General features: G+C 56.5%; 13 protein-coding genes and 1 non-coding gene across 14 annotated transcripts; 7 read left to right on the top strand and 7 right to left on the bottom strand.

Moving 5' to 3' along the window:
• The first annotated feature begins 310 nt into the window (after positions 1-310).
• Positions 311-2446, top strand: FA10DRAFT_266720 (hypothetical protein). Its single transcript, XM_025521613.1, has 3 exons — positions 311-899; positions 970-1368; positions 1652-2446. Exons 1-3 carry the CDS (start codon positions 429-431, stop codon positions 2375-2377), a joined length of 1596 nt encoding a protein of 531 aa, XP_025377429.1. The 5' UTR covers positions 311-428; the 3' UTR covers positions 2378-2446.
• Positions 2137-3447, bottom strand: FA10DRAFT_266717 (hypothetical protein). The gene is made up of 2 exons (XM_025521612.1): positions 3305-3447; positions 2137-3241 (listed from the first exon to the last, which is right to left on the bottom strand). The coding sequence occupies exons 1-2, from the start codon at positions 3403-3405 to the stop codon at positions 2497-2499; spliced, it is 846 nt and encodes a 281-aa protein (XP_025377428.1). The 5' UTR covers positions 3406-3447; the 3' UTR covers positions 2137-2496.
• Positions 3448-3749: 302 nt separating this feature from the next.
• Positions 3750-4053, top strand: FA10DRAFT_285942 (hypothetical protein; the record flags this gene model as incomplete). The annotated part of the gene is made up of 2 exons (XM_025524036.1): positions 3750-3915; positions 3986-4053. The coding sequence occupies 2 exons, from the start codon at positions 3750-3752 to the stop codon at positions 4051-4053; spliced, it is 234 nt and encodes a 77-aa protein (XP_025377427.1).
• Positions 4054-4166: 113 nt separating this feature from the next.
• Positions 4167-5626, bottom strand: FA10DRAFT_108089 (DnaJ-domain-containing protein). The gene has a single exon (XM_025517853.1). It carries the CDS (start codon positions 5507-5509, stop codon positions 4442-4444), a length of 1068 nt encoding a protein of 355 aa, XP_025377426.1. The 5' UTR covers positions 5510-5626; the 3' UTR covers positions 4167-4441.
• A 99-nt stretch (positions 5627-5725) lies between these two features.
• On the top strand, positions 5726-6557 carry FA10DRAFT_266715 (hypothetical protein). The gene is made up of 2 exons (XM_025521611.1): positions 5726-6193; positions 6264-6557. The coding sequence occupies exons 1-2, from the start codon at positions 5734-5736 to the stop codon at positions 6428-6430; spliced, it is 627 nt and encodes a 208-aa protein (XP_025377425.1). The 5' UTR covers positions 5726-5733; the 3' UTR covers positions 6431-6557.
• A 263-nt stretch (positions 6558-6820) lies between these two features.
• On the top strand, positions 6821-6905 carry FA10DRAFT_t30. Its single transcript has one exon. It is a non-coding gene; the product is annotated as a tRNA-Glu (tRNA).
• A 101-nt stretch (positions 6906-7006) lies between these two features.
• On the bottom strand, positions 7007-8045 carry FA10DRAFT_266713 (signal peptidase 22 kDa subunit). Its single transcript, XM_025521610.1, has 4 exons — positions 7807-8045; positions 7533-7686; positions 7337-7452; positions 7007-7261 (listed from the first exon to the last, which is right to left on the bottom strand). The coding sequence occupies exons 1-4, from the start codon at positions 7944-7946 to the stop codon at positions 7093-7095; spliced, it is 579 nt and encodes a 192-aa protein (XP_025377424.1). The 5' UTR covers positions 7947-8045; the 3' UTR covers positions 7007-7092.
• A 318-nt stretch (positions 8046-8363) lies between these two features.
• FA10DRAFT_260094 (hypothetical protein) lies at positions 8364-9968 on the bottom strand (the record flags this gene model as incomplete). Its single annotated transcript, XM_025519997.1, has 1 exon — positions 8364-9968. One exon carries the CDS (start codon positions 9966-9968, stop codon positions 8364-8366), a length of 1605 nt encoding a protein of 534 aa, XP_025377423.1.
• Positions 9969-12065: 2097 nt separating this feature from the next.
• Positions 12066-13951, top strand: FA10DRAFT_266709 (hypothetical protein). The gene is made up of 4 exons (XM_025521609.1): positions 12066-12514; positions 12572-12661; positions 12720-12801; positions 12861-13951. Exons 1-4 carry the CDS (start codon positions 12299-12301, stop codon positions 13847-13849), a joined length of 1377 nt encoding a protein of 458 aa, XP_025377422.1. The 5' UTR covers positions 12066-12298; the 3' UTR covers positions 13850-13951.
• On the bottom strand, positions 13852-15025 carry FA10DRAFT_266708 (Phosphoribosylformimino-5-aminoimidazole carboxamide ribotide isomerase). The gene is made up of 4 exons (XM_025521608.1): positions 14342-15025; positions 14231-14281; positions 14098-14161; positions 13852-14032 (listed from the first exon to the last, which is right to left on the bottom strand). Exons 1-4 carry the CDS (start codon positions 14982-14984, stop codon positions 13948-13950), a joined length of 843 nt encoding a protein of 280 aa, XP_025377421.1. The 5' UTR covers positions 14985-15025; the 3' UTR covers positions 13852-13947.
• A 60-nt stretch (positions 15026-15085) lies between these two features.
• FA10DRAFT_107941 (nagb/rpia/CoA transferase-like protein) lies at positions 15086-16910 on the top strand. Its single transcript, XM_025517852.1, has 3 exons — positions 15086-15364; positions 15441-16134; positions 16197-16910. The coding sequence occupies exons 1-3, from the start codon at positions 15124-15126 to the stop codon at positions 16825-16827; spliced, it is 1566 nt and encodes a 521-aa protein (XP_025377420.1). The 5' UTR covers positions 15086-15123; the 3' UTR covers positions 16828-16910.
• FA10DRAFT_266707 (hypothetical protein) lies at positions 16774-17348 on the bottom strand. The gene is made up of 2 exons (XM_025521607.1): positions 17280-17348; positions 16774-17215 (listed from the first exon to the last, which is right to left on the bottom strand). The coding sequence occupies exon 2, from the start codon at positions 17204-17206 to the stop codon at positions 16994-16996; it is 213 nt and encodes a 70-aa protein (XP_025377419.1). The 5' UTR covers positions 17207-17215; positions 17280-17348; the 3' UTR covers positions 16774-16993.
• Positions 17349-17563: 215 nt separating this feature from the next.
• FA10DRAFT_266706 (bola-like protein) lies at positions 17564-19135 on the top strand. Its single transcript, XM_025521606.1, has 8 exons — positions 17564-17730; positions 17792-17824; positions 17883-17920; positions 17983-18011; positions 18076-18143; positions 18205-18654; positions 18732-18780; positions 18839-19135. Exons 1-8 carry the CDS (start codon positions 17668-17670, stop codon positions 18886-18888), a joined length of 780 nt encoding a protein of 259 aa, XP_025377418.1. The 5' UTR covers positions 17564-17667; the 3' UTR covers positions 18889-19135.
• FA10DRAFT_301493 (hypothetical protein) lies at positions 19085-22997 on the bottom strand. The gene is made up of 2 exons (XM_025524996.1): positions 22140-22997; positions 19085-22080 (listed from the first exon to the last, which is right to left on the bottom strand). Exons 1-2 carry the CDS (start codon positions 22664-22666, stop codon positions 19212-19214), a joined length of 3396 nt encoding a protein of 1131 aa, XP_025377417.1. The 5' UTR covers positions 22667-22997; the 3' UTR covers positions 19085-19211.
• Positions 22998-23124: the final 127 nt, after the last annotated feature.

Below are 23124 nucleotides of genomic sequence, written 5' to 3'. Positions count from 1 at the left end.
TCTGTCACAAGTGGAGCTAGCTTTTCTTCTCAAAACGGCCAAGACAAGGAGGCGGACGGCCACTTGTCATGACCTCGCTGATTCTCAATCAATCCAACTAAGCAGATAGACCGGGCTCAATGGCGCCAACCGCCTGGCCAACATATATGTGATGGCGCTAGAGCGCTCCACCGTGCTGAAGTCGTGAAGCAAAGGCGAATGAGATGCAGGACCAGATTGAGTAGTAGTCTAGTCTGCGTCGCGGGCCGAAAAGTTAGAAAGAAAATGCGGTTTACGCTTGAGACGGCGGCTAGACGCACCCTGCATGGCATGGCTCCCTGTGCATTTGCTTTTTTCGGCCCTCTTCACAGACTACCACTTCCCCCACCATTCACACCTTCGGCACACGCTCGCTTAGCAGCAGCACTGGGGACACAAAGGTGACGACGATGCGGCGTGCCTCAGCACCGGTGGCTCTTTCTGCAGCCCTTTCTCTTGCCGCACTCGTCGACGCTCATGGTCACCATCAGGAAGGCCCCGCCGATGACTCTGTGCCCATTGATTCAATTCTCTGGTTGCACATCTTGATCCAGTCGCTCGCCTGGTTCATCCTCTTCCCCCTCACCATGGTCTTGGGCCTGACAAGGCACCGCCTCCACGTGCCCCTCGCCGTGCTAGCTCTCGTCCTGACCACTGCTGGCTACTTTCTGGGCCACGGACACGGCGGAAGGTCGTTTCCCCACACGGCTCATGGAACGGTGGCCAACCTGTTGATCCCGCTGCTAATGGCGCAGGGTGCACTAGGCGTCTATCTGAAGCTCCATCTCAAATGGAAGGCAGAGGGCTTCGTCCGTCCGATCGTCATTTTCGCCCACGGCCTCATCGGGAAGCTCTTCTCGATTCTTGGCTGGCTGCAGATGGTGAGGATATTCTTTCTTCTACGCAATATGACCGCCTTCTTCGCTGAATGTATACACGCTTATAATTCAGCTTCTTGGAATCATCACGCTGCGCTCCTGGTGCATGGGCGGCCGGACGGGCCAGTGCCTCGCGCATCACATCATGGGCAGCGCATTCATCGGCTATGGTACCGTTCTCCTCATCATGCTCAAGGCTGGCGTCAGCTGGCTCTCACGGCGCAAGACCCTTACCAGCCAGGAATTTCTCGACAGCACTGTCATCTTTGCCTGGGGTTGTGTCAATGCGCTCACGGAGCACCACGGCGGGCCGTGGACGCACAAGGATTTGCAGCACACATTGCTCGGCGTCGTCTGGGTCGCTGGTGGCGCCGCTGGTATGTGGCTCTCCAAGGGCGGCAGGCGGAGCGTGGTACCCGCCGTGGTCATCATCATCACTGGTTGGGCCATGAGTGGACACGCACAGGCTTTGGTGAGTACATTCTCCATGCTTAGAAGTCAGCCCCCGCGCGCTGCGGCGACGGCGAAGCCGTCGACGCTCCGATCGTTCCGACGATAGAGCGCAGAGGATGTGATTGGATGAAGAGCAAAAGGAGTGTCACAAGAGAAAGTAAACGGCGTCGGGTCATTGTTGTTGCTGTTGTCTGAGGGCTCGCGCTCGGGCCACCAGACGCATCGACGGGAAGCTATCGGAAACGTCGAGTGTCCCACTGAGCCTCATCGCGGCTGTTGCTGACTCCAAAGCATTTCTGCAGATGATTTCAACGATGATTCATGCGCTATTCGGGTATTGTCTCATGGCTGCCGGTGCCGCCCGTATCATCGAGGTCTGTTTTGTCCTTGGCGACGGCCCTACAGGAGAGCAACCGGACTCGGAGCGACCATCGGAGGAAGACGAACGGCAAAGGATGGACACGGAGAAGCAGTGGTTCCCCATTCGCGCATTCCAGTACCTGCCACCTTGGCTCCTCTTTGCCTCGGGCGTCCTCTTCATGTCGGCCACCGACGAGGAGCTGCGCTGGGCAGACTCCTACGGCGTCGATCACATCACCTGGGGCCTCATTGACTTCTCCATCTCCTTTTTCCTCTTTCTTTGGGCAAACGTCCTCATTGATCTCTACACTTCCCAAGGTGGGCGTTATGGGTCCGCGCGCAAGGCCGCTGCTTCCGCTACTGCTGGCCGCAGCGGTCGTGCTGGTCTTGCCGAGTCCGGTGGTCTCCGCTCGCTTTATTCCCGCGTCAGCATGGGTGAATCGGCTCCGCTGCGCGTCGACGAGGACTCGGAGGAAGGCGTAGTTAGCGGCAGCTCTGGTTCCCTCGAGATGAACAGGCTCGAGGGCAAGAGGGCAAAGAATGACCGCTCCGATGCGCAAATGAATGGAAACGTGACTGGGAATGGTGGCCAAGGCCACCACGTCTTATTTGACGATGACGAAGACGAGGAGGACGACGATCCTTTCGATGATGAGAGAAGACGGTGATGCATTGCATTGAACCCTTTGCTACTATACCATCTTTCCGTTTTTCTTTTGTCAATGGGGTCAATGGGATCTAGTTGTGATTGTACATGTGATTTCGGATGCTTGTGCTCTCTCGGCTACTATGATTTGATGCTGTTTTCGCCCACACTACCCTTGGATGCCTCCTTGAAATGTTGCCATGCTTCGTCTACTTGGTCTAGATGGCCCTGGACCTCTTTGACGGCGGCTTTTCTGTGCTTGCGTGTCTCGTCTGTGTTGACAGCGATGCCATCGAGTGTGAGGAGGGCACGGAGGAGGAATTCAGAGAGCTTGCGGTGCTGCAACGCTAGCTTGTCCTTCTGTTCCGCCGGCACCTTTCCCGCCGCTGTTGTTGTTCTGACAAATTCTTTGACTTCGGGCAAGAGTTCTTTGCGGACCCCTTCGACTGCTTCGTTGATTCTGCCCATCAGCCCTGCCTCGCTCACGTCCTCCTCCCGCTGCCTTTTGCGCATCGCCAGCTCCTCGCCCTTTGTCAAGGCCCGAGGAACTGCGCCCGACGCGCCCGCCGCCCCACCTGCCTGGTCGTAGATGCTCGACTTCTGCCCGGGCATGTCGCCCGTCGCTGGAACACCCCCTCGTGTGCCCACGAGCATCAGTCTGGATCCGTTTTGAATGTTGTACGAGGCGAGCGAGGCCCCGTCGTCTTTCAGGACCAGGCCTTGGTAGATGAGCTTGAGCTGGCCATACGGAACCGAAGTCATCTGGACCAGGCGCTGCTTGAGGTCGGCCAATGTCAACGGAGCTGGCTGGGCCAGAGGCCCTCCGCCTCCTCCGCCGGCTCCGGCGCTGCTCCCTCCGCCCCCTCGATCGAGTTGAACCACGAGCCTGGCAGATGGAATGGGCAAGCACATTAGCTTCATCTCAAAGCGCACAAGACGACAGACTCACCTCTCGCGACCCCAGATGACCTCGACTCGGCGGACCGGCTCCCTCGGTGCATCCTCGTCGGGTCCCATAAACTTGTTCCATTGGTTCGAGAACCACGACATTGTTGGCACACCTTTCTTTCGGGTCGGTCAACGAGAAGAGAGGCCCTGCAAGAGAAAGCTCAAAGTCCAAGACGCGCTTCGCTCAAAAACGTGCATAACTGCTTTCGTTCGACGGCCTCTTCCAATAACAACAAAACACGTGGGAGCTGCTGCAGATGCGATCCCTAGCGGCAGAATGATGTCAATGCGCCCGAACCCGATCAAGGGTTTCTTCGTCAATCGACGCAGACGAGGAAGTGCTGGAAACGTCCTTCTTCTTTCTTGACCATCACACGACCAGTCGTTTTTCATCCATTTCCACCGCCTACACATACACAGCGACGCACTTAACACCAAGTTCCAAGATGGAGGCCACTTTTAACGACAAGACTCAGCAGAGCGGAAGCGCCGCCGACATCGTCGAGCAGGACGCCCAGCGCCGTCTGGACAATGCCTCCAAGTCGGTCACAGGCGAGCCCCAGGTGGGCGGCAGCGCCGGCCGAGCGCAGATCTCCGAGACCGACCCTAAGGGTGAGTGTTTCGTCACTTTGCTGGCTACGCTGCGGACAAAGAAGCTGATCCCTAAGCATCACCTCCACAGCACACGACAACACCACTGGAGGGCCCGGTTCGGAGGGAAACAAGCCCATCCAGGACCCCGTCGTCTAAAGAGAGTTAACAAATATCTTTAGAGCGGCGTCGTGGAACATGTGTCCCTCTCACGAGGACGGCAGATCTTCTCACCATCTACACGGATTGCAGCAATTCAGTAAATACTGTATCAAGTAAATTCTTCTACATCATCGTCTACAATCAAGGGCATTGAACACAGACCTTGAAGCACACAAATCAAGAAATTGGCCGCGATTGGCATTGAGGCTGTCATTTGACACCATCGAGTGTCTTTCTTCTTCTGTCATTTGCAAACGGCTTCAGTCGAGGATTCCACCGTACTAGTGCCCATCTTCAGTCCAGCTTTGGTGGAATGCAACAAAATGAGCAATGCCAGGAAGTCACAAGGCAATCTGAGGTCTTGATTTGTGAATCTGATCTGACATTACGGAGGAGAGATCCGCTTCATCCTTTCTTGGTACGCATCCTTCCCGCTTGGTCCCCCGTGACCGATGCTGTCGCCATCAAAGTCCCATTCCGACGCTCGACCTTCCTCGATCAGACGTTGTCGGTGCCTCTTCCGCATCTCATCCAATCGCATACGGCCCATCTCACTCCTGGCAATGCTCCTCGCCTCGTCCAGGCTCCTGGCTGCATCCCTGTGCTTCCGGTCAGCGAGATCGACAACCATCTTGCTCTCTTGCCTCAATCGAATGAACTGCCCCACGGCCAGCACGAACGTGAGGAGGGATACGAGGGAGAAGAAGCGATGGTTGGTCGTGTAGAGACCATCGTGAGGCGCAGCTCTGTCTCGAGCATGGAAGCCATAGAAGTAGCCCGATTCGCCCGCGTACGATTGCCAGCCGAACTTGTCGTGTCCTCTCGCTCCTCCTGCCGGTGAACCTCGGCGTTCCCAGCCGTGACGCGAGCTTGACGCAGAAGAGCCTGACCTTCTCAGATGGTCGCTGAAGGCCTCGTATGCTGCTCGATCTGCTTCCGAGGTCGGGTAAGCTCCTCCCCAACCTGGCGGAGCAGGTCCAAACGATGACGAAGAGGATTCGTTCCAGCCGATTCCAGAGACATCGTACAGCTTTCGCCTTCGCTCGTCGGACAGGACTGAGTATGCTTCTTGCACGCGCTGGAAATCGCCATGTGATGGTTTGCTCCCTCTTGATGCACTTCTGCGAGAAGCCGTTGTCCCTAGAGAGGACCGATCGGGGTGGTAGATCTTGACGAGATCGTAGTATCGCGCCTTGACTTGCGACGGCGTGGCGTGCCGGGGCAAGTGGAAGATTTCGTATGGTGAAGCGCGAGGAGACGCTGGAAGAGGAAAGTCAGAAGCAATTTTCCCTTGCGACGCTGACGACGATGAAGCAGAAGGCGAAGAATTGACGGCAGCATAGGTTCGCGTAATCGTGATTGGCAGATTAGGCCTAGCTCGGACGACGGGGACCACGCGCGGCCTGCTCGACCAGATTGCCGTCGCAACTAGACGCTGCGCCTCGGACATCATCGTAACCTTGAGCTCCCAAACCTTCTTCCATCGAGCAGAGTCAGTGAGGAGGCCGGCTCCAAGGTGAGAAAAGTCGCCGAGGGTGCCGTTCCAGGTAGGTGCCTTACGTGAGCCAAGGCGAGCGAGCGCTCAACTTCGCGCCTTTTTCGGAATTCGGGGCCGGAGAACTTGGGCCTTATTTTGGCCAAGCTCGCGTCCTTTTGCGACGTCGCTTCTGACCGACCATGGATTCGTCGAGCGAGCAACATGCGACGCTGCAGTCGACAAGTGACCGTCAGATCCAAGTCAAGCTGGAAGGAGGGTCTGAAGAAGATGCCAAGCGAGAAGACGTTATCACTCTGATCGAACAGGATCTCTCGCTGCTACTACGCATCCTCACCTCGTCCATCCACTACATCTCAACGCGCTCCTCGATGGTCCAGCTGAGCGACTCCATCCCGCTATCGAGGCCAACAGGGGCTGCGGGAGCTTATGCAAACTCCAACATGGTCGAACGCGCAACGATGAAGGAGAGCATCGACGAATTGACCGATGACCTCATCCAGAAGGCAAAGGACATCGAGACTCTTGTCGATCGACTCCCAGTCACGCAGGACGAAGAAGCCTTCCAGCGTGAGCTCCAAGGCTTGGACGAGGAGATGAAGGTGGCCAATGAGGAATACAGAAGCGCTCTTCAAGAGGCCAGTAAGCATCAATAGTCCATGTTTCCGGAGGGAAGAAGAAAAGCGATCTGATACCTTTTTCTGGACTGCAGAGGAGCTCAAGGCGCAAGTCGATGTTCTTTTGAAGCAACTTTGCGACGACCACCAATCGACGAGGGCGGCGCTTGCCAATGTATCTTCCCTAGAATCTTCGTCTTCATCGTCATTACACCAACAGACAAACAACGAACAGAGCAATGGGAAGAAGGCGAAACGGTAGGGGGAGTGACCAATATTCATCATCTGTATCAGTAACATCACACACTTTTAGACATGTCATACCATATCGGAGCTGCGCTGGGAGGAGCTATACCGCTCAGGATGCAGAACCGAGGTCAGATCAGGAGATCAAGAAGCCGTCGATCTGGGTAAGATCCGGGGAAGTCAGTTCTGCTCTAGATATGCGCCACCCGGTGCATTCGACGCTTGTCATGGGCGATATCAAAGACTATAACCTGACTGGCGAGACCCGATCACTCCCAGCCTGGTCACCGTTCTGGAGAGATCCTCTCGACAGGCGCAATTAAGTGCACCCACCTTCACCAAGTTCTCGGCGGCCTTGTAGATAGGTATGGATATATTTGCGAAAATCCGCTAGCGTGAATGATAGTCCTCGTTGGGCTAACGGTTATGCTCTTGCTCTTTCACTTCCGATCTGATCAGCAAAGACCCGGGTTCGACTCCCGGACGGGGAAACCTTTTTTGCGCTACGCTGCTCAAAGCGCCCGTCTATTTTTCTCAAACGCTCAGATGGCCTTCGGGCAGATTTACTGTCAACGAGGAAGGGAGTATGGGCAGGCAGTGGGCCGACAATGCCAATGCAGTGTATTCATTGAGTAGTTGAGGATACACAGTGCCTCTCTTTTTTCTGTATTTTGCTCTCTAGAACCACATCTTCTCGGGCCTGGGGCGTCGAGCGCCCTCCTCGATGACCGGCACGACCTTTTTGGGCACTTCGAGCTCGCCTGTCCTGGCCTCGTCTCCGTAGGCCAGGATACCGACATGGGGCATGACGTTCCACTTGAGCGTAAACGTCGTTGAAGTGACGTTTCTGTCGAGAGCAACATTGTCAGCTTAGAGATGTATCTGAGAGAGAGCGCGAGCGAGGGAGCAGAAGGGAACTCACTCGAACGACCTAGACACCTCGCGGAAGCCGTACTTGTTGTTTGCATCCTGGAGCTTGACGTGGGCATCTCCCTTTCTCCGAATGATGCGGTCCCAGACCACGACGTTGTTGGCCGCCTGGAGGGGTAATGAGCCTCTCGCGGTCAGAAGTAGGAATGGGGGAGGGGTTGGCAGGCTGCCACGAGGGAGCAACTCACATGGCGCTTGCCCTCGTACTGTGCTGCGAGACTGAGAAAGACCTGCTTGGTGTTCCAGTTAAAGAGCGGCGAAAAATCTGCATCGACGTCAAATTGGAGCTTGACAAAGTCCTGGACGTGGCGGTCCATGTGCCATTGCGCCTGTCCCTGGACGCTGTTGGGACAGTCAAGAGGCGCACCAGGGCAAATAGGAAGAAGGCAAGGAGGAGAGAGTCGCGCGTGTGAGGATAAGAATGAGAAGTCTGAGCGGGACAAAGCTGGTTGCGGGACTCACACTTGTAGAGAGTGTACCTCGACGCGGCCTGATGGTTTGTGGGTTGGGTAGCTGATCAGGGCCACAACGGCCACGAGGCACAGGATGGTCGAGGTGGCCAGCGCCGTGACGGCATTGAGCCGGTTGAGAATCGTGTTCATCGAATGGCGACTGCGACTCTCGCGACTTGCTACCCCGCGGTTGATTAATGGGTCAAACGTGAGTGTCCCTGGAGGTGATTCGTGGAAAGTGAGACGGAGTTGAGAGATCTTGCTGGGACGCGCCCAGGGCGCCCACGCTTTTTGGAAAAATAGAGCTCGCCTTCTCCGTTTCGCTTTCGTTCCTATTCACGCCAGAAGTAAATAATACACCCTCCCAGCTCTAGCAACGCAGGCACTCAAAAAGCACCTTGTTCGTGAAAGCCTTACACACGAGAATAGCTCTTCGACCAACTATTCTCTTCACCACCAGCCGCCAATCGAGTCCAGAGGAAAAGAAAAGGTATCAACTTGAATTGGAATGCCATGAGACAGAGGGGTAACTAAAAATGTCTGTGTGTGAATGGGAAAGTTGGCGACTCAGAATCGGCGCTCGATGCTTTTTCGGACCTTGAAAGTCTTGAAGCGGACACCCAGGGCGATGCTCTGCATCTTGCGTCGGAGATGGTTGGGAGAGTCGTGAGCTTCTTCGCCGAGGTTGTGCGACTTCTTTGACAAAAACTCTTTGGCCTGCTTCATCCGAGACGGGCCCACGGAGAAGTCTGCATCGGCCAGATCTGGATCCACTTCGTGAGAGACTCGAGGGTGGTGAAGGTCGGGAAGAACACTTGCCCCCTCGACGGAGCCTCGTGGGGCGCGACCAAAACTGTCAAAGGAATTGGCGTCGTCCGAGGAGAAGGGGCGACCAGAGAGAATGGTGCTCAGGCCCTTTCGTTGTTTGGGAGGCGCAATAGACGCAGATCCCGATTCGATTGCTTCCAAGTACTGTGGCTGTTCCCCCGATGTGGTACGAGAGCGTACACGTTCCCTGAGCGAAGAGGGCTTGGCATGACCGGTAGTCGAGGAGCCGGCCTCGCTCGAAGGGCCGTTGGACCAGCCCAATGGCTTTTTGCTGGCCGCTGAGGGAGATGAATGTAAGCCTTTGGCGAGCGAGGCGTCGCCATTGCTTGCCAATGTGGACGAAGACGGTCGCTTAATGCTGCCGTGGAGGGTCTGGGGCGGTGTCCGGGTTCCCATGCGCGAGGCGGTGGCGGGCGCACCGGAGTTTCTGGACTTGCTCAGGCTGGCTGCCGCGACAAGCTCCGTATGTGAGGGAGAATGGAAGCTGTAGGAGCCGCCGTCGAGGTCGTCTAATCCCAAGTCGGGGCTGTTGTTGGCCCTGTGCCGCTCCCTCTCCCTCTCGACGTCGACGATGCCGGTGAAGCCCCAATTGCCGCTGGCCATGCCGCCGTCATCGTGCGACGTCGAGTTGCGGGCAGGAGAGCGGTTGGTCTTGCTGTGGCTTCCTGAGCGGCTCGTCCAGCTCATGCGCCGCGACTCGTTTCCCTCCTGCTGGACATTGAGCTGTGGCGGAGGTGACGAGGACGATGACGGCGGTGGAGAGGGGCCCGAAAGGCCAAGACCCGAGAGATCAGACCGGGGAGCGTTGGGGGGAGTGCGTTCGGCAGAACGAAGGGCGCTGTTGGAAAAAGACGAGTGCCTCGACGAAGGTCCGGCGCCTGCCATCGACGCCCGGGCCAGACTGGCGGCCCGTCGGAGATCCGAATCGCGAGAAAAGGAAAAGTCAGCGTCCTCGTCGCTGTTTCTGCCGTTTCCAGCAATGTCGTCATCATCGTCGTCATCGTCCAGATCCGACGACGAGGAGTAGGAGAACGTCGACGTGGTGAGGGTCGAACGGGACCTGCGAGGTCCATGGCCGTGAGATGACAAGCCCAGATTCGAGGGCCTGATGGGTGCGTGAGACCCGCCGCCGCCGCCGCTCGACGGCCGCCGCGGGGAGGAAAAGGACGAGACGCTGGGTGGGGCAGAAGAGGTGCCCCCCTCGGCCCTTGCGCCAATTTGGGCGTGGATGAGGCGAAGCGCGCCTACGTACCCCGGGTCATGGGCCTGGCCTTCATTGTCGACGATGAGTGAGGACGAGGAGGGCATGGGCGACGACGGATCTGCCAGAGACAGCGACGACATCTTTGGGCTGCCTCTTCTTGGCTTCTTTATGGCCGTGTGGTGACTGTGCCCGCTGCTGCTGCCACCAAGATGGTGATGATGGTGCAAGTGCGAATGGTTCAGCAGCATGTTGGCCGGCGACGAAGGAGTTGAGGATGTGTGAGGAGCGACAGGCGGCAAAGAGGGTGACGTTGTCGAGGAGGCAGATGAAGGTAGAGCAGGTGCAAAGAGGGACGACGGAGGGGAGCCTACGTAGGGCTGCTTTCCCCGGTCCAACGAGACCATCTTGATATAGCTTCTTGGCAGGCCGGATCCTATTTATCGTTGCTAGCTAAGCCGAGGGCAGGGCAAGCCGAGTAGGCTATATGCGGCACCCCTCTCTGGGTGATGGCGATGGTGGGGTAAGGTGTCAAAACTCCAGACGGCCAAAAAGGCAAGTAGCGGAATAAAAGGTGCCGGCCTGCACTAGCTTGGCAACGGGCTATGGTGAGACAGAATTGCGAGGAGGAGCCAATTTTGCTTCCTCTTGCTGACAATCGAAGGCGGGCCTTGCGCTCCCGGCGTCTGAGTTGTGCGACGGCGTTGGACACGCGCGCCAAATTCGCAGTCGGCACGGAATGCCGCTGCTTGCTTGCGTCTCGTTTTGCTGTGTGCCAACTAGCTACTACGACTTCGACTACTACTCATGCACGCCTGTTGTTTCCTGCATCAATTAATCAGTCCCCACTCGATTGCCTCCTCTTTGTGCGAGTGTCGTCTGTGGTGGTGGTGCTGAGGCGACCTCCGCTCGGAGCCCGGGCAATCCAAAGGTTCCACCTCCTCGTACGAGAAACAATGAAGAATAAAAAAAGAGAGAAAAAAAAAAAGAGGATGTCTATTTGAAACGTCCCTTGCGCGGGCGGTGCGACAATTCCGGATCCAGAGCGCGCGCGCGGACCTTTGCTGCCGTCGTTCGGTCCAAGGGAAAGCCCGCTCCACATAAATCTTCATCTCTTTTCTTCCCTTTACATCTTGCCGCTGACAAAAAAAGCTTGCTCTCTCACCGCGGAAAGGGTCCTTGACTAATTCAAAGGAACAGTAACATAAGCGCGGGTATTCCATACATTCCCCTGCGTGGCGTATCGCCTGGTAAGAGTGGCGCAGTGGCTTTCGCAGCTTGTGACTCTGACGACAACTTGCTGCGCGCTGGTTTCGGATGCTGAAATAGGGCAATGAAGAGCAACGGAGGAAGCTTTCTACCCAAGGCGCCAAGGACAGCGGCCCAGCTTGTCGGCTTGACTACCACCCCTCCCCCTTCTCAAGAATTTTTTCTTCGGTCGAAGTTTGAATGGCAGAATGGCAAAAGTTTAAAACAAAACGGTGGGGCGCGATGCACGCCCACCTAGCTACCCACATCTCCATGGGCGCACCGGCTCCGAGAGCCATCTAAAACAGATTCAAAGCTTCCAACGAACTGCCGCCGCCGCCGCCCGTCTAAGGACACAAAGGAGAGTTTGCGGGAAGTTCGTCTTCCTCTGAGCCGATGTTAGAGGAGCAGTAGCGGGGTCAACAAGCTTGTCCTGTCATATGAGACACGCGCGGAGAAAATCCATTTCCTTGTTCTGGCCCGTCTTGAACAAGGTTTACAACGACGCTACCAAAAGCACTAAATGCTGGTGTTGCGACGTGTGAAAGGTCTTGTAGACCCACTCCAAGAAGGAATTTCTCACACCACAATCTGTTCTGGCCTTCACAAAGGAGAGGCGAGACATGCAATGACATCCTATCCTTGGCTCGGCATTGCTTGCCTTTCGAAGACTTCCCACGCCGAGACCATGGCCTTGCTCATTGCGTCAGAACCTGTAGGTCAGCGTTGATAACAAAGGCAAGAAAGATCGCTTTCATGGTTCTACAGTCGATCGATCAGACAACAGGCTTGCCGACCGACCGGCAAATTTGGCCTAAAGGAGTTGGCCTAAAGTAGTCTCGAAGGCAGTGTTGTTCGTCCTTCGCAAGCAAAGTGTCTGCTGTTAATTACGCGTGTGAGCAATTCAAATCTGCACGCAACGGCAGCATGGTTGCGCTCGTCTAAAGAGCGCCTCATCTCGCGCCTCATCTCGCGCCTCTTCTCCCAGCTCTCAGCTCCCAGCTATTGGAGACTGCGAGGTGAAAAATCCTAAAAGCATTAAAAACGTGAGTGCATGTTGATGGGTGAACGGGTAAAGCGAGGAGGAGGAGTCGGTAAGCCCGATACGCTCGGCCGAAGAGACACAACACGTGGCAGACGAAAGTGGAACTGAGCGCCGACGTCAGACTTGGGCGCTGGATGAGACGACGACTAGGACGACGACGACGACGACGAAGGGAAAAGGATGCCATCGTCGTCTACCATTTCGTCTTCGGACAAATCTAAAGTCAAGCATGCCCTACCTTCATCTACGCATAAGATCCTGACAGCAACAGTAGCTCGCGTCTACGCAGCCCACCCCAATCCAAGCAGCTGGAGCTATGCAGGCGTGGAGGGCGCCTTGGCCTTCGTAAAGGATCTGTCCAAGAACTCTTTCGCCCTTAAGGTTGTCGACCTCAAGGTGTGTTCGTTCTCCTTGATCGATTGGGTTCATCCCGCTAACCCGCTATTGCTGTAGGATGGCGGGGGAGTCTTGTTCGAGCACGAGCTGTACGAGCCGCTGTCGTACAATCAGGATCGCACCTTCTTCCATACCCTACAGGGAGATGTGAGTCCATCAGCTCAGCAGTATGCCGTGGGCCGCAAGTGCTTAGAAATTCAAACAGGAATTTTTGATCGGGTTCGCATTCGCAGATGAAGGGGAGGCAGGCGAATTCTACAAGAAGGTCAACAATCGACAGAAGTATAGTGAGTTTCAAGAGGCAGAATATTCGAGGAGTCCTCAAGACTAAATGCTTGACCAACAGTCAAAGGCGGAAAGTCATCGGGAGGAGGGGGAGCGAGCAGCAGTGGTGGAGGGCTGATGAAGCGCAAGAGCAAGGGCGGAGCCAAGATCGATAAGTCGATGATCTCGTCTCCCTCAGAGTTCAAGCACGTCTCGCACATGGGCTTCTCCAGCGAGAAGGGCTTTACCTCGGAGAATGTCGATCCGAGCTGGCAGTCTCTGCTCGAGCAGCTCTCCAATATGGGTGTCAGTCGAAAAGACATTGAGAAAAACGAGGGCTTCATCAAGGACTTCGTTGGCAAACGAGGAGGGCCAGGAAAAGGCGCGGCGCCGCCAGCGGCAAAGGCCAAGAAGGTTCCACCGCCTGCACCGAGCAGAGCACCGACTACAGCCAGGAAGCAGCCGCCGCCTCCCCCGGCTCCGAGAGTCAGGCCCAGCGCGGCCGCTTCTCCCGCCGCCGCAGTATCAACACCTCCTGCGCCTCCTCCACCTCCGCCTGTCCGAGGGGGAGGGGCTGGTTCAGCAGCTGCCCCCCCACCACCCCCGCCGCCACCTGCCAGAGGTGGTGGTGCACCACCGCCTCCTCCACCTCCGCCTCCAGCACCAGCAAGAGGAGGGCCACCACCTCCCCCACCGCCCCCGCCGGCAGGATCGGGAGGTGGTGCTCCCCCACCCCCTCCGCCACCACCACCGCCTGGCGGTGCGCCCCCGGCTGCTGCGTCGCTCCCTCCGCCACAATCAGGACGGGCGGACCTGTTGGCTTCAATTCAAGGCCAAAGCGTCGCCAAGCTTCGCAAGACGGACCACCCAGCCGCCGCTGCTGGCGCTGGAGCAGGTGCAGCCGTGGGGGCAGGTGCGGCAGCTGCCGCCGCGTCGTCCTCTGCAGCAGACGACGGCGGCGGTTCCGATGGAGGAGGTGACCTGGCCAGCGCTCTAGCTGCAGCACTTTCCGCTCGCAAGGACAATATGGGCGACAGCGACGATGATGTAGAAAGCGAAGAAGAGTGGTGAAAGATCAGATCCCATGCCATACCCCCTTTCTTTTCTCCCCCAACTTCATGTCCAATGTGCTGTGTTCGTTTTACAATTGCAAGTCACATCCCATTGCTTCATTGTTGACTGTCCTTTCCTTTGTTGTTCCATTCGACGAGCTCTTTTAGAGTGACGCCCGAGCCTCCGAATATGTCGAGTGCGCTTCACAGCTCTTCACCATCAGCCAAGGTTCTCATTAAGAATTATGTATGCGCTCATATGCTCACCTTCCAAAGGTCAGATCCACTTTGCCCTTGGAGAGGCGGTCAACGAGTTCGAGATCTCCGATATCTGAGTGCGACGAAGAGATCAGAGTCGATACGAGGCGCGCATGAAGGTCAATATACCACAGATACCCACGTCTCGCACCACCAGCGTACGTGGTGGGGATCGTGACCCATTCCGAAAGCTCTGTAGGCGGGGAAATGTCGGCGCAGGCTTGAAGGGGTAAAAGAAACCAGGGGGACTCACTTCTGACGAGATCCTCATCGATGCCCTGGCATAGCCCCTCCACGTCTGCTGCATGGATCAGGAACTCGCTGCAGTGCTCTGCCAGCATGTCGAGCGACTGCTTGTCGACCTGCATGTCCGTCATGTCCTGCCAACGATTCATGGCCACGATCCACTTGTCTCCCTTTCTCCTGCAGCTCACGTCGACGACGAGCCGATCGCGGCCCACGAGCCGTTCGAGGTCGAGCAGCCTGTCCATCGAGAATTGGCACGAGGGGAAGAGGTACGATGTGACAATGACCTTTCCTGCCCCCCGTTTGATCCAGTCGGCCGCATTGTCCGACGTGATGCCGCCGCCAATCTGGAGGGCACCTGGCCACGCTTCGAGCGCGCTCGTCGCCGCCTCATCGTTCTTAGGGCCCAGCTTGATGACGTGGGTGCCAGTCAGGTTGTGCGACCGATACAAGTTGGCGTAGTGAGAGGACGAGAGGTCCGAGGTGAAGTTGGTCTTGAGCGACGAGGATGCCGAAGAAGAGGATGACTCGACGGCCCTTTGCCGTGCATCGTCCTCGTCCCGCAGAGAAGCGCCCACAATCTGCTTGACGACGCCCTGATGCAGGTCGATGCACGGCCTGAACAGGCTCCTCCTTCTCGTCTCTGTCATGGTGATGGTTCTTCCTACACGTGAGGATGCGAGCGTTGCAACGTTCTAAAAAAATTAGAAAAGGGCCAAGAGCAGGCAGTCCAAGTCTTCGCGCGTTTTGACTTTTGTCTCCTGGTCTCCCAAAGAAAGAGTGACGACCATGACGGCGACGCCTTCAAGACCGGTCGAAGCTGTGATTCGGGACCGAGCAACGCTCAAGACCCTGTCGCTGCTCGCTCTCGAGCTTCGGCGGGGTACTGTGTCGGGCCCCGAGGATGTGGCCGCTGCGACGGCACGCGCGCTGAGGTCCGTCGTCAGCGCCGCGAGATTCGCGACGATGGACGAGCTCGTCGACATCATCAGAGCCGCCGGCCGATTTCTGCAGGAATCGCAAGTCAGGGGTAAGTACTGACTGCCGCACAGTGTGCCGGTCTTCGGTGAATAGATGGGACTTCAGCTGACGTTTGCGGACCACAGAGCAAACGGTTGGCAACATTACAAGGAGGGTCCTTCACCTTCTGAGGGAGGAGGCGAGAGCGGCAGCACAGGAAGATGGCGAGCCACAGTCATCGTCATTGTCTTCTTCTTTTGCAGACATTAGAAATCCAGCAGCAACACACGCTGCTCCCAGCAGCAGCAGCAGTGTCAGCGGCGTCGGCGCCAGTAGCAGCTCTACTGCTGCCAGCCGATCACACTTGACCGAAAGCCGGTCATCAACAAGACCAACTCTGAGCAGCTTCCGGCCTGGATCGACTTTCTCCATTTCGGACCTAGTCAATGCTGGTGCCAATGTTGCGAGTGGGACAGCGAGCAGCGCCCTACAGACGCCCATGGGAAGCGGCGCCAGCACGCCAGCGTGGGCCAATACGAGCATTGAGGGGCTAGGGTATGGCGTCGAGAGACTGCATATGTCGCATTCTGGCGGTGCACTCCGCGAAGAGGACGAGGATGCGGATGATGGAGATGAAGACGAAGAGGACGAGGAGCTCGATGGCGAAGATGAAGAGACGGAGGGACAAGTGGAGAAAGACAACAAGCAGGCAGCCAAGAAGAGGAAGGGAGCCTATCATCTCAAACCACTGCTCATCCAAGCCATCCAAGAGCTCATAGATGAGCTCGAGACGGTCGATGGAAACATTGCCAAAGATGCAAGAGATCACGTTCACTCTGGGTGAGCTAATCTGCCACTTTTCTCTGTCTTTACATGCTGGGTACTGACTTTGACTTCAACAGCGAAGTCATCTTCACCATCGGCTACTCGCACACAGTCGAGACTTTCCTCAAGGCTGCTGCCAAAGACCGCAAGTTCACCGTCATTGTCGCCGAGTCAGCGCCAGCCTTCTCGGGGCACAAGCTGGTGCGCGCCCTGTCGTCGTCTAATGTCTCCACTTTGCTCGTGCCAGACTCGGCGACGTTTGCCGTCATGCCACGCATCTCCAAAGTCGTCCTCGGTGCCCACAGTATTCTCGCAAACGGCGGTCTTCTGGCATCTGCCGGCTCCCGCATCGTCTTTGAGGCCGCAAAGGCCCACTCTACCCCAACGGTAGTCCTGGCTGGTGTCTACAAGGTCTGTCCCGATTGGGCATGGGTTGGGTTGGGGACCTCCCTTGTGCACAAGTCCACCAGCACATCCTCCTGGACTTTCACTAGCGGCGCCAACAGCAACCAGGGGCCTCCAGCTCAAGTCCTTCCCTTTGATGCAGAAAGCCAGGCTGCAGAAAAGGTAGATGTCGTCAATCCTCTTTGGGACTACGTCGACCCGGACCTCGTCGACTTGCTCATCACAAATGTGGGCGAACACCCGGTCAGTCTCGTCTATAGACTTCTTGCAGAGAACTATGACTCGCAGGACCTTGTGTTGTAGCACGATCTTAGTAATCAAAGCATTGAAGACCATAAGTCAGGCTCTTGCCCGTTCGGATAAGGTCTCAAGGCCAGAGTCAGTCGCTGCATTCATACGTGCGATGTTATGTTGATTGCGACCACCTGCCCACCCACTGCTGGACCCAGCCGGGCACATCATACGCTATTTACTGCTCCCCTCTCTGCTTCCTCGCATCCTCCTTGAGCTTTTCGATGTTGCTTGGGTGTGTGAGCGCATCCACTGCGAGATAGACGGAAAAGGCTGCGACGCCGAAAGCGAAGCCGGGGATGAAGTTCCGGACCATGAAGCGGTGTGAGAAGACGGGGTGCTTGCGCCAGGCCTCACGCCGCGCCCAAGGGTCCCTGTACAGCGACGACATGGCTCTTGTCTTTGAGAATGAATGTGAGCCGGAGCGCGAGGACGATGTGAAGATTGCACGCTCGAAAGCTCACGAGAGTTGGTTTTGAGACGACTTTTGATAGGCGAGAGCAGCTTCGGATCCTCTACTTCGCGATCTGACCTGCGGGATTGTGGTGTGGGCGATCTTGAGCTCAGCGTGCTATGGTGCTTCTTTGGAACACTCACCCTGCGCGAAGACCTCGTCGTGAGCTACTTGCCTTGTAGTGTCGTTGCAATGGAAGGTCCTTTAGCAGCGACGAGGTACTCGAGCAATTTCCACGTGTGATTTCATCTGATTAGTAATACCTTAATTCGTAGAACGGACCACCCAGAGACACACCAACCAACGGCGAGCTCAACGCTTTAATTTGCCTCTTTATACAGCCGGTCTCTCGCCAGCGCCCATAACAAGAACGTCCAAGCGGTAGACATATTGGAAAGATGGTCTCGCAAGCTGACTTGGAGGTTGCCATCCGCGACAAGGTGCAGAACGTGTCTGCTTTGGTGGGTCTGATGTGGTGCTGCGAGCTTTAGATCTGTCCCTCAATCGGCATGCACATGACAGGTGGTGTCGGACGTTTCAGGTGGTTGCGGCCAGGTGGGTTCCAGTGCATTGACACGACCGTTTCAGATCGGAATTAACGCGGCAATTGTAGGCATACGACGTTATCATCGTCTCGGACGTCTTCGAGGGGTGAGTAACAGGCGTCTCTCAAGACGGACGCAGATGATCTCACACATTTGTACCTGCAACAGGCTTCCGACTCTCAAAAGGCACCGAATGGGTGATTACCAGCAACTGCTCTCCCCGCTCTGTCCCCTTCTTTTGTCTCATTTTCATTCCCACAGTGAACGATCTGCTCAAGGAACAGATCGCACAGCTCCATGCCTTTTCCCAAAAGACCTACACGACAAAGGTAAGGGGTGTTGAGCCTCTAGTCGCGAGGCCCTAGCTCAAGTTTGATTCACTCTTCTCAGCAATATGCCGAGCTCTCTGGTTCATCCTCTTCTTCATCCGCCGTTCCAACCGAAAAAGCACGCCCTGCCATGCTAGACACGTCAGTCGCCCAGCGAGGCGCCCGCGTGCACCACCGAACCACCTCGTCCAATGTCTCCGTTCCCGAGCTGACTCTTACGACTGATGGGCCTGATGAGTCGTCGTTCTCTGGCGCATCGGCCAGTTCCTCTTCGCGGCCCATTACCCCTTCAGACAGTCAAACGACGACGCTACCCGACATGGGATCCGGCAACACCTCGATTTCGCCCGGTGCAGGCAGCAGCATCAGCCGGTTGCACTACAACCGCGTCACCAGCGTCGAATTTTGGAGCGGACTGCGAGATTATCTCGAGAAGAGCTTCATCGGACAGCAGGACGGAAGCGCCAGTCCAAGCCCCAGCCCGGGTCACGTCAAGGGCGAAGCCGAATTGGTGAGTGGGGACCAGGTTATATTCTTATCGCCGGCCTACCTCCTTTCTGACTTTGGAAGCACCCGACCTCTTCTCAGATCAAAGTCTTTGAGGACTTCTTGCAGTCTCAGAAGGTTCACCTCAGCGGTATGTCATTTTTCCCCAAGGCACCTGCGATGCTCTTGCTGACCCGTGCCTATCTCAGCGAGCGATGTGGCAAAAGTCCGCGATGGCACCGGCATGTTTGGCATGTGAGGGGGAGCCCCCCGTCGCAAATAGACACACGGCTTTATGCTTCATCATTTTGCCTCCTCCGTCCGTCAACAAGCCCAGAGCAGAGGTCCTCAGTCTCATACCTTGTATATTTCAGCCCTTGATCTCACGGCCAAGGATCTTTTATCGTTCGACAAGCACTCGCAAAGGTCAGGTCCGCGACGCGAAAAGGTAGAATAGGGGGAGCCTTTCGCATTGATGAGAGAAGAGGTATTGTAAAGTGACAAGGGAAAACGGAACCTCTGCTGTGTTTCTTTTTTTGTCTTTTCTTGCTTTGCTCGCTGTTGGCGCCTTCTCTGCCTTTTCTACCGTCGCGAGGGGTCTCGTTGGGTGTCAAAGGCCCATTCCTCCTCGAGCCCGCCTTGGCTCCTTCTGGACATCCTGGAATGGGCCAGAAACGATTTCTTCTCATCCTCGTCTTCGTCTTCCTCGTTTTCCTCTTCTTCGGCTCGCCCATGCCGTCCTTGACGCTTGCTATTGTTCCGTCCCGAACCCTTTCTTCCATCTCCTTCCGTCTCGTCCTCGTCTGACGAGCATTCGACCTGCTTCTCCATCTCGGCTATGCTGTCGGCAAGCGATACGACACTGGTGTCGCCAGCTACTGCACCGCCGTTCGCTTTGTCGTTCTTGCTCTCGTAGGCAAAGAAGCCCGGGGTGTGATTGGTGCTCGAAAAGTAGGTGGTCCCCGGCACGGGAGCGACGTAATTGGGCGTGGTTCCGTCCGACGGGTACCTCGGATGGTGTCGGTGGTTGTGGACTTCGTGATGAGGACGACTTTGAAGTTGGCTCGGGGGAGCAGCTAATCGGGTGCCACCGCCGCAGCGCATTACAGGCGACGACACCGAAGAGGGCGCATTTTCCGACATGGAGATGCGGTAGTGACGGTTGTTGCGCTCGTCAAGATCTGTACTAGAACCTCCGCTGTCCTTTCTAGCACCGTCCTGATCGTGATAGCCTCCGATCGAGAGGCTGTCGGCATCCAGTTCGTCCTCGTCGTCCTCGTCACCTCCCCGGCCTTCAACACCATCTTCCTCCTCCTCTTCCGAAAGAACTAAGTCGTACTCTTGTCCATCGTCGTCTTCGTCGAGCTCCTCGTCGACAGCACGCCTCGCGATAGTAAACAGATAAATAAAAATACCAACGCAGAGCCCTACGCCGAGGAAGCCGGCAACGTGCTTGATGACCTCGGCCATCTCGGAAGCCGATGCGTCGTCAGGGATGCCTGTGGTCACGTTGGATGGCGATGACAATAGATCACTGTTCGGCAAGTCTTCCTTGTTGGACCCAATGGTACTGTTGGAAGATCCTGTTCGAGATCCTCCACCAGCACCGTTGTAGGCGGCAAAGTTCTTGATCGTGGTCCCTAATCCGCAATGCACCAGAAGTTTGGGCAAGGCGAGAGCGGTGCAGAGCGTGTACGTCTTGAGCGTTAACGTGGGCGAGCTGGCCAAGAGCGTATTCATAAGATTGTATGGGTACGGCGCCAAGCGGACGAGGAAGAGGAGTTTGGGACGTTTTTCGATGGCTCTGACCACCTTCTTGAGACCGCCACTCTGGTTGAGAAGGCCCAGCATCCATCCGCGCAACAGGCTTCGGCTCAGGAGAAAAACCACAATGGCGCCCGTTAGAGCAGCAATGTAGCTGATGATGAAGCCCTGAACGAGACCGAAACTGAAGCCACACAGGACGATGAGCGTCGAGTAGAGGGGAAGCGGGGGAAATGTCGTGATGAAGATGAGGGCGCCCAGAATCACACGTCCCTTCGCTCCTAGCTCCTGAAGATGAGTCGAGAGATTGTCAAGAGCTCGAAAGACTTGCGTATGCCAGATCAGAACTGTGAACGTGCTACCCAAACTGACAACGAGCCAGATGAGGAGTGGGACATATGCGCTTAGCCACGCAGGCCGCCAGACCCTCGCTCCTGTCCTTGGGTCCCGAAAAGCGTCGTCGATTTCGCGAAGAGTCGACGCACCAGTAGCAGCAACATGCCGAGCAGATTGCATCGGATGAGCGATGGCGAAGCAAATTGCCTTGGCAACGCGAAAGACTTGCTTGTACGCCGGAATTGAAATGGGCTTGGACGCACCGAGCGAGGACCGCGCCCTTCTTGAACGCTGTCCCTGTCTTCGCCTTGGTTTCTTAAGATTCATAGCACCTCGTCTCGCCTGCGGCACGATAAGTGGCGACGATGTGGCTGTTGCTGGATTTGAGGCTAGTAGAACCGGCGAAGGTTGGAAGCTTGCATGCCTCGAATGCGATGCGTTGGTCGACATGGACATGCGCGGAGGAGAATTCATGTGGATGGAGTGAGACGAGTTGCTGGTCGAAGATGTCGACATGGTGTGTGCGTGCGAGAGTGGGTGGCTCACTGTCCGGTAATTTGAGGAATTTTGAGGAGCAGGTGGATAATAGCTGCCTTTTGCATTCGACGAAGACTGAGGGCGATAGTGGGCCGGCGTCTTGCGCCCATCGGTCATCGTTGACGGTACTGTAGGTGCGCTTGTTGCGGCAGTTGCAGACGCTGCTGCTGCTGCTGATGCTGCTGCTGCCGCATTCGCTGCACCTGCAGCTTCCTCCTCCTCCTCGATCTCCTCTGGCTCGATGACCAAGCCCTTGAACCTCGGAGACTGGTCAATGATGTGATGACGCTGATGGTGTTGGGGGCTCTGGTGGCTGCTGTGAAAGAGATTGACGGGGGAAAAACCTGCGCCATCTGCTCTCCTCGATGCAAGCCCCGTGAGTATCGTGGGCGTCCATCTGCCCGATGAGGGACCAGCGCTAGACCTCCGGGGCGGGGCTGGTGGCACAGGGAATCGGTGACCTTTTCCACTTTCGTCGTCGTAGTACTCGTCCTCCCCGGTCCCATCGAAAAGCACATGTGCTGACCCCATCGCCTCGGGAGATGCCACATGTCTCCTGCTAACTGCGCTCGCCGAGTCCGGTCGATAGGGATATCCAGCGTTCGCCGGCGGCGTGCTTCTGCCTCCTACGCCCGACACAGCATCGATGAGACTTTGCGCCGCGTGTGCTGCCACTCGGCTGAGACTGTTTTGTCGATTTGGCGGGGTGTCGCTTAGATTAGGCGCCGCCGACGACCTGCGCTCGCTATTGGACTGCGAAGGCGAGGATGCGGTCATTGAATGACGTGCTGCCGTCGGTGTTGCAGAGGTTATGCTGTTTGAGGTACTAGTCAGCCAGTTGTTTGTGGCTCTACTTCGTCTGTGACTACTTACTGGGGACTAATTGGTCGCCTTTCTCCCTCTTTGAGACTCCCTCTCTTCACCATCCTCCCAGCCAATTTCGTGTCGATGGGTGAGGGCGTGGCAGCTGCCCTCGACAACGTTGACGAGCCTTTGTACGGTTCTTGTCTTTTGGTGCTATCTACGAAGCTGGTCACACTGCTTGCGTTGGACGGATGAGAGGGCGAGGAGTGCAAAGATCCAGAAACGAGAGGGTCTTGCTGAAGTTCAAAAATAGGCGTAGTCGCGCTTTGCTGAATTTGGTGGTGTCGAAGCGGCATACCGAGTCCTAACGATGACGATGGCTTTGGCGAGTCAGAATTCGCCCCCAGGGCAACAGGGTGAGCGTCAACCACACTGCCATTGGCGTCATCGAGACTACCACCTTCCCCAGCACCGCCAGCGCGACGGCGGCCTCCGCTGGTATTGCCGTGGCTTGCCGATCGGCCCAGACCCTTCGTGTCGTCCTTTGGCGAGGCCAGTCCCGCTGCGCCCTCGTTGGTTCTCCCCGTCGTCGCCATCGTTGCACAGGTCGGAGGCGACGTTCTGGAGGCAAGACGTTACCGCTTGGACTTGCGCGAGAGAGTGGAACGAAGAGAGCCCGAGACAGGCCTGGCCGCGGGTCGACAGTTCTTAATCGCCTCGATGATGCAAAGGCGCGCGGCCGGCACTTCTCTCGCCCTCCCTTTCTTTTTTTTTTTCCTCTTTTTTACGGTTTAGAAACCGAAAATAGAAAAGTGTCTCGCTCTGGCCAGCCACAATTACGACGAGACGGATCAGAAATGGTTGTAAGCGACACGATGCGGGACGGTGCGTGGCTCATTGGATGCCGGAGAGGATGGGAGTGATGGAGAAGGGACCGATGGAGTCCTGTTAGCTGGCAACACAGTGAGAGTTCATGAGGCACGAGCTCGTGCCCTTCACCGCCTAGCTCCAGCCTGCTTGCTCAATGAAATTGGATAAATTAAATAAAGGAGCG

Source organism: Acaromyces ingoldii, assembly GCF_003144295.1.
Source record: "Acaromyces ingoldii strain MCA 4198 unplaced genomic scaffold FA10scaffold_3, whole genome shotgun sequence".
NCBI lineage: Eukaryota > Fungi > Basidiomycota > Exobasidiomycetes > Exobasidiales > Cryptobasidiaceae > Acaromyces > Acaromyces ingoldii.
Note: the sequence above shows the minus strand (reverse complement) of the source record. Positions and strands in the feature narration are given on the sequence as shown.